At 34.2% G+C, this 17,266-nt stretch overlaps 3 protein-coding genes and 1 pseudogene across 4 annotated transcripts; 2 read left to right on the top strand and 2 right to left on the bottom strand.

The window, feature by feature from the left end:
* Positions 1–180: 180 nt before the first annotated feature.
* LOC110698783 (photosystem I reaction center subunit VI, chloroplastic-like) lies at positions 181–1,609 on the bottom strand. The gene is made up of 3 exons (XM_021876305.1): positions 1,403–1,609; positions 1,101–1,227; positions 181–456 (listed from the first exon to the last, which is right to left on the bottom strand). The coding sequence occupies exons 1-3, from the start codon at positions 1,528–1,530 to the stop codon at positions 277–279; spliced, it is 435 nt and encodes a 144-aa protein (XP_021731997.1). The 5' UTR covers positions 1,531–1,609; the 3' UTR covers positions 181–276.
* Positions 1,610–2,510: 901 nt separating this feature from the next.
* Positions 2,511–3,363, top strand: LOC110698782 (30S ribosomal protein S17, chloroplastic-like). The gene has a single exon (XM_021876304.1). It carries the CDS (start codon positions 2,622–2,624, stop codon positions 3,129–3,131), a length of 510 nt encoding a protein of 169 aa, XP_021731996.1. The 5' UTR covers positions 2,511–2,621; the 3' UTR covers positions 3,132–3,363.
* A 376-nt stretch (positions 3,364–3,739) lies between these two features.
* Positions 3,740–6,034, top strand: LOC110698784 (annotated as a pseudogene).
* A 941-nt stretch (positions 6,035–6,975) lies between these two features.
* Positions 6,976–16,203, bottom strand: LOC110698785 (homeobox-leucine zipper protein GLABRA 2-like). 2 transcript variants are annotated; one of them, XM_021876306.1, is made up of 11 exons: positions 15,676–16,139; positions 15,252–15,535; positions 11,020–11,137; positions 10,664–10,861; positions 10,196–10,579; positions 9,550–9,651; positions 8,506–8,715; positions 8,225–8,399; positions 7,868–8,139; positions 7,704–7,790; positions 6,976–7,610 (listed from the first exon to the last, which is right to left on the bottom strand). In XM_021876306.1, exons 1-11 carry the CDS (start codon positions 15,757–15,759, stop codon positions 7,230–7,232), a joined length of 2,295 nt encoding a protein of 764 aa, XP_021731998.1. In that variant the 5' UTR covers positions 15,760–16,139; the 3' UTR covers positions 6,976–7,229. The 2 variants fall into 2 exon arrangements, with proteins under 2 accessions (XP_021731998.1, XP_021731999.1); XM_021876307.1 differs by having other exon boundaries at positions 7,475–7,610; positions 8,017–8,139; positions 15,676–16,203.
* Between the last annotated feature and the right edge of the window lie 1,063 nt (positions 16,204–17,266).

A 17,266-nucleotide genomic window follows, 5' to 3' on the forward strand; every position in this document is an offset into this window, starting at 1 on the left:
TTCAGATTTCAGAATCTACACGAAAATTCAGGACAATTTGTTGAAGCTGGAGTTCTGTTATGCATGTACAGAATGTTTTCAGACATTTAGTCATTTAGCTAATTCAGATGTAAAGATGTTGATCATTGCTTCATTTTGTCATTAAAAGAAGATAATTCTACTCTGAAAGCAAAAGAAAAATAATTCAGAACACAGGTGCCCTTAAAATTGTACATTCAATTAAAGATAATTTCCAGTTTTACAATATGATTAATAGTACATGAGAATAAGAAGTTCTTAGATCTTCCCACGAGGTCCGAGCTTAGGAGGTTGTTGAGGACCCCTTGTGATGGGTAGCACATCGGGAGGAGCGGTGGCACTGACGTATGTGAGCAAGGAACCACCTCCCAATATCAAAAATTTGAGCAACAATCCTCTCTTGGTGAATGGAGCTGCAAATGTCTCAAAGAATTTGCTCTGCAATAGGATGCACAAATCATTTACATACAGCCTAATGTAACCAATTCCTAGTCTTTAATGAGTTAATGTTAAAGATTTCGAGTGTAAGATAGTAAAGCTTAGAAATATGCACATCTTAAATCGATCATCTCTACTACTTCTAAATCTACCACAAGTATATGACAGTCAGCAGTCTCATTAAAACATAGAGTATATAACATTGAACAATATGAAAATGAGCAAAAAAAACCGAGTTAACATTACATTATGTGAATAATGTGATGAACAAAACCTCTTAAACCAGCTGATAGCTATTTCAATCTTAAGTCTTAACACAATCGTTGCTAGCATAATCAGGATCAAAGAATATCTAATATATGCGAAAAAAGTTCATTACATCAGCACTAAGTTTTGCCTGTTCTATAGAGCAGTTTGATAGTAACTGTTGTACAATGACACACAGTAGTACTATTTCCATCTTCCGTCTAGATTTAGTTGTCACAAAAATGGTTCAAATTAGATTTAGTTGTCATAAAAATGGTCAAATTACAATATCAACGTGACAATTAACTTATGAATGGGGTTAGGAGCTCTTTACTTGAACACTAATTGTGTGACATGTGAACATAGAGTAAAAAATCATTAAGAAAGTGAAAATAAACCTGAAGAGAGTTGTAAGGTGAAGGAGCATCTGATCCATAGACATCCCATTGACCAGTGGTGTTAGCTATATCTTCCAAATCAAAGTAAACACTCTTGTCACCATACTTAGCAACCACTGCACCACTCCTGTATGTTACCACAAAATTACCATTTAACATAAAGTAATCATAATTATTATTTATAAGACTCATAATATTTATTTGTTACATGAGTATTTATATTTAGTTACAAGTTTGTTACGAGTACTGTCTAAATTACACTGTCAACACGACTATTAATTCCGAATAAAGAGAGTATTTACCTGGCGTTTTTGAGCTTGAAGCTCTGGCGGGCAGGCTTGATGTGAAGCTTAGTACCGGTGATGGAACTTCCGGCAAGGCCCTTGATGGTGGTGGGCTGTACGGCAGCCAAGATTGCTAGAGAAGCCATTAAATTGGGTATGTATGTGTTTGTACCAAGTGAAGATTTTTCTTTTTTTCTTTCTCTGATTATCACTTGGCTAAAATTAGTATATAGCCAATGTTAAGTTTTTGTGGAACAGAATGAATCTAAGTTGTCCACGTGGCATTGCTGATTTTCTTGGGATAGATATGAACTCCTACCAGGTTGTGACACTTGGATTTTGAGCTGGATAAGGCTATCTAATTTGATTCTCCTTGCTTTGGTTTGTATTTTTGCTTAGGTTCTTTTAAATGAACTTATTAAAAGATTTAATTTTAAAGTTCAAAGATTTGGATATCAACCAATGGTGGTTTAAACTTAAAAGTCAGAGTATTTCAAAGACAAAAAATTAATATCGTCTATATCATTATCTTTTATGACTCTCTATATGCCAAAAACAAAAATATAGTAAAAAATTAAATATTAGAATTAATGATCATAACCCATAACGACATAAAACTAGTTAGGATAATTACTTTGACCTCTAGCGACTATTTCTAGTCCTCTATAACTGAATTCTACCACCACAATCATTTGATATATTTGCATTAGACATAAAACAGTAAACACATACACAACAATTATGCAAAGCCATGATGAGTTCAAACATATAAATTGATTGGGCTTAAAATCGACGGTAATTAGGCTAAGCCTGAATTAGAACTTATGAATGGCTTGGGCATAAAATCGATGTTATTAAAGCTAAGCCATGAATTAGACAATTTTATGGGTTGAAATGCGGGATCCAAACTAATATGAAGTATTGATCATCTCTTATACGAGTACTCCGTATATACTAATTGATGACTTCTTGACCTAGTAGCAAAGACTAAGAAGCTATGTACAATTGTACAATAGATCAGTAGAATTAAAACGGGTCGGGTTAAAATATGTTACCGGATGATTCGACATTGGTGCATTGACTTTGCCTATAGCCCACTACATATAAAACTTGATTCGAACCATGAAACTAAGTACCAGTCCAGCCCACAACAAACACACACTTCCTGATCCTCTTCTTCTTTCACCCAAACAAAAAGATGAGGTAATCCCCTCATCCTCAATCCAAATTTCCAACAATGTCTCTCACTTTCTCTCTCCTCAAACCCCCTCTCTCCTCATCCAAACCCACCACCCCATTCCTCCATGGCACCACCAAGTTCTCTCTCCTCCCATCATTCTCCGCCCTCTCTCTCTCCACCCCACCACCCTCCTCCGCCACAACTTCCACCTTCCCAATCATTAAAGCCATGAGATCAATGCAAGGCAAAGTCGTCTGCGCCACCAACGACAAAACCGTTAACGTCGAGGTTACTCGTCTCGCACCCCACCCCAAATATAAGCGTCGGGTCAGGAAGAAGAAGAAGTACCAGGCCCATGACCCGGATAACAGATTCAAAGTCGGTGATTGGGTTCAGCTTGAAAAATGTCGGCCCATTAGTAAAACCAAGACTTTTCTTGCTGTTTTTCCTGAAGGTAGGCAGCTTCCTGGGCCCAGGCCCAACCCCGTTGTTGCTGATGCTGATGCTCCGAATGAACTTGGGATTCCTCTGGAATCTCAGGCTGGTGAAGGGGATAAGACTGTGTGAGTTTAGGTTTTGAATTTTGTGGTTTTAGGATGTGTTTGTAAGGTGTTTGCTGAAATGCCTGACTGGAGATTGGGGGGGTTTTGGTTCAATTGTAATGATAACATTTGTATGTTTTTCTACTGTCTAAAATGTAAGATTTTGTTTAATTTTGTATTTTTTTTCCAGTGATTTACTGCAGTTTCTTTCAATATGAAATGAGTATAATAGTATATAGTGTTTGATGAGAATCTAAGTACTGAACATCTTGAATTTTATTTTTTATTTTTCTGTGATAATACTGTATGTTTTATGTTAATTTTGAATATTCTATTGAAGTTAAGGCATTGTTTGGTTGACACAAAAAAGCAAAAATAAAAAAAGTGGAAATTCATGGGAATTACTTAGCCCCCAGGATCAATCAAAATTCAATCCATGGGAATTACCTAGCCCCCAATATCAATCAAAATTCATGGGATTTCTAAATTTCCACGTTGCCAACCAAACAAATTTAGAAAATTCCTAGGAATTTCATTAGGGAATAACTTCCCATGAAATGCAATTTCTATGGAAATTTAATTCCCATATCAACCAAACAAGGCCTAAAAACACAATATTTATGTATACTCATATATTACTAATTACTGAAAGTGAGGGATAGCTTAATTGGTTAGAGCTTCCTTCTTGATCGAAACTATATCAAATGCTTTCAATCTATCAAATTAAGTGAATTGAACTTTCAAAGGTGGATATTTTTCGTATGCAGATTTTGGTGATCATTCTGCGTATTTGAAACTATGTCAAAGCGTAGTATTTTAAAAATAAAAATGCTCTGGCTTGATAACAATGTTTTGTAAAGAAAAACCAGTCAAAACTTGAAAAGATCAGATCATATTGTTATGTAAAGGAATGGAAACCAAGTCAAAAACAATGCATTTTCATGTTGCAAATAATCTGATCTGATTCCATTAGTGCAGATTGAAATGGAAAAAGAAGAAGAAAGCAAAGAATTGCTCGACTAATGCTGGGAGATGATCTTTGATCGTCTCAAGTATAAAAGCGATCAAGAATCAATCAGTTTAGTCTGCAAGAGATTCCTGTCAATCACCAATTCCTTAAAAGTTAGCATAAAGTTCCCAGAATATACTACAATCTCAACCATCTCTAGGCTGGTCCAACGATTCCCCAACCTTAAGCAGAGATGGTTCATTGACTTCCGAGGAGACCTGAATGAAGCTGTTGTTGCAATTGCACGGTCCGGGTTGGACTTGGAAGAGTTGTTGGACATGGCACATGACCGGTATCAGCGAGCAGTTTGGTTAGAGGAGCTGGGATCAAACATGAAGAATCTGAAAGTACTGAGGTTTGCAGGTGGAGAGGGAGATGCTGATCTTGTCAGGGTAGGGTAGCAGACTCGTTCCCTCAGCTCGAGGAACTGCATATCAGGGACCGTTATAAGGATGATGATGGTAAAATCATTGTTGCGACTGATAAAGGGATAGATTATATGTCATTGAAGCTCAAGAGATTACGCAAGATAGAGCTTTCGGATAAAATATATATTACAGATAAGTCCCTTGTTTCACTGTCAAAAAACTGCCATTACTAGAGGAAATTGCAGTTAGTGATTATGGTTCTGTCACAGAAGAAGGAATTTCATTCCTTGTTAACAATAGCCATAATTTGAATTCATTATACCTATCTGCATACAAGATTAAATCATTCGGTGTCAAAGGCTCTACTAATTTCCTAACCAACTTACGATCTCTAATGTTATCAAATGTTGAAATATCGGATGAGTTTCTTGTTTCTATAACAGAAGCAAGAATTTCTCTTTCTTGCTTGATTCTAGCATTTTGTGAAGGCTATACGTTTAGTGGGATTTCAAGGCTCCTACAACACTCTTCACATTCTCTAAAATCTTTAGCCTTGGGGGGTGTAGAATTCCTCACAGATGAGCATATAGAGTACTTGTCCTCTTTTCTCCAAAACCTGACATCAATTAAGCTCTGTTGTTGTTCCAATCTGTCTGATTCAGCTTTTGTTATGATCACACAAAGATGCCCTCGTCTCTGCCATTTTGCAATGACTGGTTCAAGCCTCGGAAGAGAAGAATACACATATGATGGCCTATTGAAGAAGAACCGTGCAATAAAGTACTTGGACCTATCATTACATAAAAACTTTAGCCCTACAGCTCTGAAAAGGCTTCTTAACGTATGTCCCGAAGTGGAGAAGCTAGATCTAAGTTATTGTTTATTCTTACTCCACGATCAACTGAATGTTCCTGATATCCTTGAGTGCAACAGGAGCCTTGTAAAATTGGATTTGACTGGATCTGATCATGTGAAAGATTACGGAAAAGACATGGGAGTTACAGCTCTCAGTGTTAGAGGAGTTGATTGTGAGTGATTCAGGGATAAATGATAAATTGCTTACAAAGTTAGGGAAGATCAGCCCTAGATTGATTCGCCTGGATCTGGGGGGTTGCAAGAGTGTGACAGAAAAAGGGGTTAAGGAAGTGGTGAAATCGTGTAAATGACTGAGATACTTGAACATAAGTTATTGTGATAAACTGGATATTAACATAATAGCATGGATACTGACCAACAGATCATCCCTGAGAAAACTGGTCTCTTTAACATCATATCACAAAGACCAAGTCGACGATAACCTGAAACTCTTCCTGCAGCAAGGCTGTCTTGTCCTCAAGGATACAAACTTCTTAGAACTATGAGTTGTTTAGTAGTACTATGTATAAGGTAGAGTTTGAAACTGTATTTATTGTAATAATTAAGTACACTAGTAGATTGTATTCGCAATTTACTATGTCCAAATGTTTAATTTCCGCTTTCATGGTCAAAACTTGTATGAAACTCCCATTTCTTTTATTCTGCTGTAAATTTTACCTTGCCCTGGCTTAAATTTGAGGGTAATTCTGTTGATTTTTAAGTTATAAATGCAATTTACACAAGAAATTAACAAGACAGGGAACTTCCAGTTGGCAGTTAAGTAACCTGGTGCTTTACAATACATGTAACATTTTAAAGGGTACAACTCTGTGAAAGAACTAAATGAGTGAATTGCAGACAATTAAAATTTAAGCAGAGACTAGTGCCAAAGTTTATGGCATGTAATACAGATCTTGAGTCTCAGTATCCTGAATATAATCTCGGTCTCATGTACTACTCTTGTAGTGATTTTCAGCTTTGGATTCTAGACATGAACCAATATTTTCGCGCTACATGTTTGTATTCTATCCAAATTTAAATTACTTTGAACTATATAGACTTCTTGTTGACTTCGAATGAATTAGTTCTGCTGTCTGCAAGCTTCTTGGCATGTTTAGTTAAACTGAATTAAGAAGTCATTATTCATTAGTGATTACGTAGCAGGTGTCTCAAGAGCGGACTCTTCCCCTGGGTTATGGAATACACTGGTTGTTTCTCCATTCTCTTATACAAGAATGATGTCCACTATATACATTTATTTGTATGATGACACAAGTACTCCAATGTCCGTGATGTCTTCTAGTAATTTAGATTCGTTTATGTCAAGATAATTCCTTCTCAAAGATGGGCGAAATCATTGTGACCACTTTGTGCTGGATTCTAAATGCATTGTTGGTGTCAAGAACAATTGGAATGTGCTTCATGAGAGGCAAGGATAGTAGGTTGGAGTTGGTAAGTATATGTTACTTATGCATTTATGTATTTAATCATCTTTCATGAACCGCTAATGCTTTCTTGCACATGATGTTGCTTGTGTGTTATTGATTTCTGCTCTGTTTCATTTTTCATCTTTTGCCAAAATTTGAGTAAATCAAATGCTTCCCAACTATAAAAAAACATATAAAATGAGGCAAATGTTTGTAGAATATCTAATCTATTTTGTTAGATTATATTTTGCTTCTAATATGATGCCTCATATAATTCTCCCTTGTTCTGTACCTTGAAAAAGAGGCACAAATTCATGTTACAAGTTCGAAAGATCTATAAGAACTTGGGGAGATGAGATGGCAAAATAAATTGGACTGATACACCAAGCAGAGACATCAAGGGTAAATCTATAATTTTTTACAGCTATAGATCTCTACCTAATTACAGGAAATCTGAGTATAGCTCATCCATCCTCGCATTCCAAGCTTGTCTTAATTTTCCCAAGTATGCATGCTATAACTGAGCTAACTGGCTCTACAGATTCCACAGTGAGCTTCGCTGCAGGAGAGCTATTTGTGACTACTTGTAAAGCTATTGTGAGCAAAGACCCTCCTTCGGAGCTTCTCTCTTCTTGCCTCGAAGTAAGCACAAGGGGTCTTGACTCTGATCCATCTGGAAGGATTGAAAATCCGGAAGGCAAAACCGCAACATTGCCAGAGTCACAGCCTGTCATGACTGACTGCAGGCCTGATATTTCCACAGGGGCATAGACCACCATAGATTCATAAGCATTTGTGCTGCTATCTTGGAGTACCCAGTTCATGTTTTCCTTAGACTTCATTGTCTGGCATCAAAGTGCAGAGGATAGTGTCACATATAAAGGCAAACAGTCAAATACAAAGTTCTGATATTACACAACACAGGAAATCAAAGTGACCTGAATGCTCACTGAATTGCCTCGATCCTGCCCTTTTGCTAAGTTTGCAATCAACTGTACTTGACCTCCGTTTGCCATTACATCCCACTGCATTGAAATGCAAGAATATTTCAGGAAGTTAATGGCGAAATTTTGGACAACAAATATTTTATAGAGTGTTGAACCTCATGCCGGCGTGAGTCATCTCTTAAGAAATCAAATAGAAGACTGGGAGATACAGGAAGCCACACAGATGAGACGGCACATAGGATAACTCCAATAGGTTCACAGGGATCATTCAAGTTTTTTCGCGATGATACTCTAACATCTTCACCTGTTTTAGTTGTGATCTTGGTCCATGAGTTGGAAGTGGATGCTCCTAGTGCTCGGCAGAAGCTCCATGTCATTCTCTGTGCTAACTTTAGTACGCTCTTCCTCCCAGCTAATGTGCCAACACCTACAAACAGATAATGATATTACTCTGCTTGCCATAACATATTCTTAAAAAATAATTAATTTTTGGGAGAAAATATCTAGTTTACCACTTGAATCCTTGGTAGGAACATTAGTAGCCATGAAGAAAACCAGGCGTTCGCATTGAAGTTGCAGAGTAGCCATCCAATGCTTTGCACCAAAGGCAAGGCCACTGTTAACTATGGTTCTGTACAGGGAATGGACTGCGCTCTTTTGGTATTCCACATGTTCTACCCAAGTAACCTAATAATCATATTCATATTAACACATTAGTTAAACTTGTATTTTGTACAATTAGTTTGGACTATCGAAATTCTTAAAACTAAGCATCTTTTGTATGTATGTGCACCTTGCAATGGCCATTTGATTTATCTTCTATGATGCATCCAGAAGGCCGTTTTCTACACTTTATTAGTGAAGCATCAATGTTATCTTCAAGATTGTCTATGGACACATCAACAATCGCCCACTGCTCCAGAGTCAGTTGTTTGCAACATCGCACAAAGTACACCTCTCTTGTAGGAACCATTGGTGTCAACATTTGCAACTCAGCATACATCTGCATAGGATGTACTCAAATAAGCTATATTGTCTAAAACAATGTCGTGAAATTTCGCACAGTAGATAATTACATGATTCTTCTTAAATTCTATGAGGCTTTATTCTTTTAACCTTAAAAGAATAGAATAATGAGTTGGTTTACATAATGGATAACAAGTTCCAAGTTTAGATAAGGGCCGATATGTTCAAATAGTTCATACAAGGATATAAGTTCCAATAAGGGCTAATACTTTCAAATAAGGATCACAAGTTCATATAGATAAAGCCTAGACCCCATATACCCATATTCAACCTCGTGATACTTAAATTCAGCAAGACACTACGACATCTAAGTCTGAATACAACAAGGTTCCAACTTAACAAAAAAAACGTATGTAAATTTACTGAAGTCAAAGAGTGTAATCATGAGCCATCTTTATATACTAAGTACTACCAACATTTGGTGCAACATGAAAGTATTGTTTGATTGATATATGCAACATTGCTTTAAGAGTAATTTCGCAAAAGCTATTTCATAAATTGGGAACAAAATGCTCTTGACTTATTCGTTAAAATCATCAATTATAGCTAAAATGTCAAATAAAAGGTCTTTTTAACATTGAGTTGGGTGGTAGTCATGAGAAAAAGGTTGAATCTGTTAAATTAGGGAGTATTCTATGTGAGAATGATTATGTTTTTGTTGCACCCTACTTTTAAAAAATAAATAAATAAATAAAAAAGAGCACCTGAAATTTCCTCAACTACACTAAGAAAGAGCCAAAAACTCGTACGTCCTAATCATTCTAATCATAATGCAATTTATTTTCAATGTTTAATAATGATGACTACTTACCAACTGAACTGCACCATCTCTATTGAGACCTTCACCATTGCAGATAACATCGACCAAAGCCGCCTTGGAAATCAAGCATGGGAATATCTCCTTCCATTGATTCTACGAAAAAATTCAAATTCATCAAGGATTAGTATCCTCTCCAATAACTCGATGGTCTAGTAACCAAGGATGATCCCCTTTTATCAATGAACACTAACAAAAGAAAACTATATTGCTTATAAATCCATGTCTAGAGAATTAATGCTAAGGGCATGCTTGGATTGGGGGAGATGTATTACTAGGGTAATAAAAGTTAAACTAAGCAAAATGAAAGTGAAAATAGGGAAGGAGGAGATAGTGATGGTGTGATTGTAAGGAAAATTATGTAGTAATGGTGTGGTATGGGGTGAAGAAAGAAGAACTAATACCCTCATTTTGGGGGTAATAGTTACACTAGGGGAAGGGTGGGTAACTATTACCCTCATTATGATAATTCCTCCATCTCTCTCTTTTCCTCATGGCACAATTACTTTATTTCATTTGTAAACACCATGCATCCTACAACAACACTTCTAATTACTTATGTTTTTTCAAGTTTGACTTTTTATTACCCCCTTAATTTATTATCCCCAATCCAAGCAAGGCCTAATAGTTATTATCTTACCACGTCCATGAAGCTTTGAACTAGTCTTGGAAGATCCACGAAAACAACTCTACTTTCCCTTGAGGCCTCTATTGATCTCCGAGGCTTTGCACCATCACTTGAGTTCTCGACGGAAAACTCTTTGATATACTCATCGTAGTTTAGTATTTCTCGGTCAGTCTCCACACTTTTCAACCACAATGGCTCCCCTAAAGTCGCCATCTTTTTTAGTTCTTCCAATGATTTATCCACAGCATCCATAATCTTTGACTTGTCAATGCCAAAGACCCCAGTGTACAAATCTAAGGAGCTTCTACTATCTTGATCATTTGAAGTCGAACATGAAGCTGTTGGAGAGACTCTTCCTGGTGGGTATTTGCCCACCACTGCTCGAAGTTTCTCAACCTACATAACATGAAAGAACAGATATAATTATGTTTGTTTTGTTTAAATTTTATAGTGAAAAGGTTTTAAATGAAATAAATATACCTCAGCTTTAAGTCTAGCATTTTCAAGCTTCAGCTGCTGCTGATCATCAGCTGTTGCAGTATTGTCTCTACTAGTGGTAGCAAAACCACAGTTGGGGCAAGATGATTTATGTGTGTTATCTCTCAAGGACTTGTTCTCCTCTTTTAGCTTTTCTAGCTCCGTTTTCAGTAAAGAATTTTCATGGCGCTCTTGTATAGCCTGATACATAAGAAGCATGCACGTACGTAAGATGCAGTGTAACGTTACATGTGTGTGCTACACGTTCCGTTCAAAATTAATAGTCATGTATATCAGAGGTTAATACAATGTAACAACTGTTTTAGATGGATGGATTATAGACATTAAGTAAAAATTACCTTAATCTGAGTTCGGCGATTTTGAAACCAGAATTTGACTTGCCTAGGATGGAGGCCTAATTGTTTGCTAAGTTGTTGCCTTTGCTTCTCATCTGGATGTGGTGACTCTTTAAACAACCTGCATTGTTGTTTGTGTATTAATTATATTGCAATATCAAATACAACTTCAAGTGATGCAACAAACTAATTGAAGTACCTAAAACATTATTTTTTAGCTAAATTAAGGGCCATTTGTATTAATTACTCCATGTCAGTTGCATACAAAATTGTAATTTGAATAAATAAACTGTTCTCATCTAATGATAAGTTGCAAGTGCAACCAATTTAAACCTTTCTAGAGTAAATTAGACCTTAAATAATTTAAATTGGAACACCTTATTTAAAGTAGAGTAGTATACGTAATATGATTCATATAATACTTGCATGTTATTGGGGAACAAAATCGAATGGGAGTTGAAGTTGATGATATAATAATCACGGATCTACAAGTCAATTTGATGATTGCAAATTTGTTGCATTAATTTAGGTTTTGGGAGGACCTATTCAATCATAAGAAGATAAAAAGATTTGTGGGACTGGACTAACTTGAGAGATCAAATTAGGAAGAAAAAAAAAATTGAGGTTTAATGAGTGCACTTAAAACAATATTATCATGATACACACTAAAAAGGTTGTCTGATCAATGGGACTTTTGTGCAAGATGAAATTAATAAGGGAAAAAAAAATTATAAAACTCGGAAAAATATATAGCCTTATTTGTGCTTACTCTAAAAATAATAATATATAAAATTTTATTTGACATAAATATTACGAGTACTTATTAAAGATATTACTCCCTCCATATCACTTTAATAGGCCAGATTTTATTTAGAACGTCTCAGATTAATAACGCTTTTCTCACAGTTATATAAATAAATCAATGGTAATTATGATAATTCAAACTAAATCCTTGAAAATGATCTAGAACTAAATGTGACCTATTCATAAGAGAGACCTAGTAATAAACAGTACAGTACTCAATTGATAATGATAGTTTGATAGATTAGACTCTAATTAAAAATAAATAATTAAACCTTTTGGTAGATTAGACATTCGACTGGTATATCTGCCCAATTATTTACTGTGGTACAGCAGAAATTTAATGTCAATAGTGTTTTCTTTATAAATAAAAATTGGGCCACAACCAAAGACTAGCCAAAGTCAGGTAAACTTTAAAATAAAATTAAGTAGAAACTGTAATCCGTATAATTCAAAATTATGACATACCCCGTATCAAGGAGTATTATCGTAATAATAATGTATACAAAAAAAATACGGAGTATATAGTATAATAACTTAAATTAATATAAAATATTGATTTATATATGCATGACAATATCATAAGTAAAACTCATAATTGACAGGATTAAGACCTTGTTGAATACACTAAATTTAAATTATTAAGAAAAATAAATTCGTATAAAGGTTAACAATTTAATTATCTTCCCGACTATGCTAAGCATTAAGAAAATTGATTCTTCCCCAACGATTAATTTCATTCCTGAATCATTTTGATGTGTACATAAAATGCAACATGACGATAAACAATTGTTAGAAATTTAGAATCTAGATTCCGAGGAAATAGCTTTTCACGAGTGGAAGAATAAAGAGCTACCAGACAACAAAGATAAATAAAAAGGGCAATAAACAAAGTGCAAGTAGAAATTTTCCAATAATCCAATTATAACTTCTACTTTTCTTTCTTTTTTGTACTTCAAAATTATGAAGTACTTGAGAAATTTCCTTGATCGTAGTTGCATAATAATTCAATTCAATACAATAACTAACTTTATAATTAAAGTTAGCTAGTAAATTACCTAATTAGTGTTTTAGCACGCAATTAGTAATTAGCTAGCTAGCTAGAGGCTAATCACTAGCTTAATCAAGAGTTAGAGACAAAGCATGAACGTGTACGTTTTTTAATTTGGACCACTTTTTTGTTCTTTTTTCATTCTATATTAAAAACACGTTTGTTAGACAGAGAAAAAAATTTAGATAAAGAAAATAATTACAAAATAAACACATAAAATTAGAAGAAAAAATAAATTACATATTGTTTCTTACATTAATTTAGGAGCATGTAGCTCCATTTCTTTCACGAAAAATATTATTAATAAATTGAAGGTAGTGAATTGAATAAAGGTTTATATATATATATATATATATATAGAAGCTATAAGAACATCGAATATACTTTGTATTATTATTGTAATAAGCTATTCATCTTGAAACAATGGTTTCCCAAAATTTAATGGTGTTAAACTATAAAAGTAAAGAGAATATTCTAATAGTGGAGTACTTTTGGAATAAATAAATTGGTTTAAATACAAGTTAATATGTTATTGAATTTAATGGTGTTAAACTGTTAAATTCACTACTTACTCCTACAATGCAATAAATTCCCAATAATTAGAAAACGTACCACAGAGTAGTACTTTAGAATAGAAAATGTACGATTGGAGTATTATACTGTATATGTATGTTATTATGAGTAATAATTAATGATTATAATGAAAAAGAGTACCGTATCAACTTATTTTCTTTCCTATGGTGTAGAGAGAAGAGTCATAACGACAAATAATATAAATGCGATTTAATTTCATATTTTGAGCAATACGCACATATATTTTAATTGATAAAAGGTAGTTAGCAATTACATGAAAAAAGTATCATGATTCATGTTATAATGGATTAACATTTTAATGTTTCTAACAAATGAACTTACTTCCAAAGGTTAGGTAAGGGGGAATAGCATTTAATTTATTGCCAAATAAAATTATTTTGAGGATATAAATTACGAAACGTGGGAAAAAATTAGGCATTACACCATTAAATTTGATGAGGAAAGGAAAAGGCTATTATGTGGGGTGGATATATATTACTCCGTAGTACTTCTTAATTACAGCCAACGAACAACATTAACTGCTTACTTTTTAGCAATTAATTGTGATTTGTAGCCCGGTAGAAAATGACGATAAAAGCTTTCATTATTATTACGAGTATTATTAATATTGAGTATTATTCTGATTAGTCATTTCTCAACAAGTATTCACGAGAGCAAGATCAAATCAAAGATCAAAAAAGGTAGATTTTGCAGATTTTATTTTCAACACGAACATAAAAACGTCACCGGCCATGCACAGACTTACCTTAATAAACTTAACGTCACTTTCACCCAACCCACCCCTCCTCGGAAAAGACGACAACGATGAACTTACTAATTAAGCGATACAACTCTCTCACAATCCTCCGTCTCAAAACACGAAGAAAAAGGAAATATTTTTTACTAGGTAAGGAGTATAACTTCTTTTTCATTAACTTAATAATTGTATTAGCGATACAACTCTCTCACAATCCTCCGTCTCAAAACACGAAGAAAAAGGAAATATTTTTTACTAGGTAAGGAGTATAACTTCTTTTTCATTAACTTAATAATTGTATTAGCGATACAACTCTCTCACAATCCTCCGTCTCAAAACACGAAGAAAAAGGAAATATTTTTTACTAGGTAAGGAGTATAACTTCTTTTTCATTAACTTAATAATTGTATTAGCGATACAACTCTCTCACAATCCTCCGTCTCAAAACACGAAGAAAAAGGAAATATTTTTTACTAGGTAAGGAGTATAACTTCTTTTTCATTAACTTAATAATTGTATTAGCGATACAACTCTCTCACAATCCTCCGTCTCAAAACACGAAGAAAAAGGAAATATTTTTTACTAGGTAAGGAGTATAACTTCTTTTTCATTAACTTAATAATTGTATTAGCGATACAACTCTCTCACAATCCTCCGTCTCAAAACACGAAGAAAAAGGAAATATTTTTTACTAGGTAAGGAGTATAACTTCTTTTTCATTAACTTAATAATTGTATTAGCGATACAACTCTCTCACAATCCTTATTAGAGAAGAGAATTTTTTATTAATCGACTTGATGAAGATATATTATATAGATGCAACTACTCGTTTTAATTTTTTGAGTGTATATATACTTCATATTTTTTTTATCGATTTGTAGCGTAAACGATTGCATTAGATATTTTATGGTTTTACCACCTTTCCTAGTCAACTCGACCTCACTATTTAACAATAAATAAAACAAATGAACAATAGTAGTGGTGGATCATAAATTAATTACCATAACAAAACAAAAAAAAAAAAAAAAAGAGTTTTAAGGAGAATGAACATACGCTTCCATTTCACGAATTTGTTCAGTAGTATGACGATGATATTTTTTCCTCTTCTTTTTCTTCCCTTTATCATCACCACCACCACCGTCTTCGTCATCATCGTCGTCATCATTAGCATTAATCATAAAATCATCCTCCGACCTCGAACGAGCAAGGCCGGAGTTCTCACTACTAATCTCAACCGTATCTTCACGCCTTCCGCCACCGCTCCCCTCTTCACCCTCCTCCACTTCCGTACTCTTTGCTTTAGCCGTTGTATCATCCGCGCCTCGAAAAATCCCAGCCTTGCATCAACGGAATAAATAATCAGTAAAAAAAAAAAAAAAAAAAAAAAAAAAAAAAAGGTGTTAAGTACAATTATAGTCATATAAGTAATAATTTGATAATTGAAATGAAAAGAAGAGAGGATTATTGTTATTATTACTAGGGAAAGAGAGAGAGCAGGGGAAGAGAAGAAGTCTTTAGGGAATTGGGAATTTGGGGGATTGTTAGACATATCGACGCCCATTTGCGACGAAAATGAAGAAATAATAAGCAATTTTGTAATTGAAGGTTTTATTTATTTATTTGGTGATGAAATTTGGAGAGAGAGAGAAGAGAGGACGTGCAGATGAAGGGGGGAAGTGGGGTCGGGTAGAGTTAAGGATATAAAAACAAAAAAAGGTTTTAGAGAGAGAGAGAGAGAGAGAATGTGGGCTGGTAGAGGTTGACTGGTAGCAATTGAGGGAGCAGCTTTGAGAATTGAGATGAGAGAGAAAATGATGAACAAGGGTTGGATTATGAGTTTATGTGCTTATTGCAATTTCTTTGGAGAGATTGGATTATGGTATGTGTGGTAATTTGTCAAACCATCAATTAGTTAATGCATATAGTCCATCCTACATTTGGGCGTGAGTCATTCGTAACGGGTTGGATTTAAAAAATGACGTGATTCAAGCACCATCTAGATATGATATAAGAGGTACACCGATGGATCATAATTTATAACCTCATTTTATATTTCTTTTGTTCTGTTTTTTATTTGACGTGTTTCCTTTATCACATTTGTCAATGCAAAATTTTAACGATCAATAACTTTAATTCTCCATAAGTAAAAAATTATAAAAGTTATATATTATGATAGTACTCGTCTCAAAAAGATCTCACATGAATACGTTTTTCCTTACATATTATTCACAAAAGACAATTAAATGAGGGGTGGTGAATAGTGTAAAAGTCAAAGCGAGTCAAGTAAAAAAAAAACAGAGGAAGTAGGATTTTTTATTTATGGATATTATTTCAAATTTTTATTTATGTTGAATTACATATATTTTTGGAAAAATATATATGCAACCCTAAGGGCTGCATATAAAAAGCTAAAAGTGAAAAGAATAGACAATAAATAAACATTTATTATACCGATTTACTCATTAATTGTCGATAAATTCCCAGCTTAATACTAAAAAAGAAAGTATATTAAATGCTTATAGGCAGCCCTATAACATTATCCTATATTTTTAACCAATTTGTAAAATATAGTAAAATAATTATAAAGGCCCTGCTGACACGACAATATTTATGAAATATTGGCACGTATCGGGCATGACATGACGTAACTTTTTTCTTAGCGTAACTTGTTTTTAACACAGAGTAAATTCGATACGCAGAGCTCCCCCCGGCGGTTGGGGGGTCGCGTCCTCTAAATTTGAATTGTTTTAGATGGCATATACAAGTCTCCGTGTTGTCAATAAGGCTTTCAGGGCAGTCATCCGGTGAGAGTCAAGCGACAATAATGGCGAAGTAAATAAACTCTATCGTCCAAACGACTCTGATTTTTATCCCCTTCTGGTAGTTCGATCACTTTGAAAGTTAGCTACATCATAGTTGACCCTGTTAAACTTACATGGCTTAAACTATAATACTAAGTATAATAATACACAAGCAAAAAAATAAAAAAAAATAAAAAAATAAAATAAAATAAAAATCAAACTAAATAAAATAAAATAATTTCTGATTACTGTTTCATGACGTTTGTA

Source organism: Chenopodium quinoa, unplaced genomic scaffold (assembly GCF_001683475.1).
Source record: "Chenopodium quinoa cultivar QQ74 unplaced genomic scaffold, ASM168347v1, whole genome shotgun sequence".
NCBI classification, from domain to species: Eukaryota; Viridiplantae; Streptophyta; class Magnoliopsida; order Caryophyllales; family Amaranthaceae; genus Chenopodium; species Chenopodium quinoa.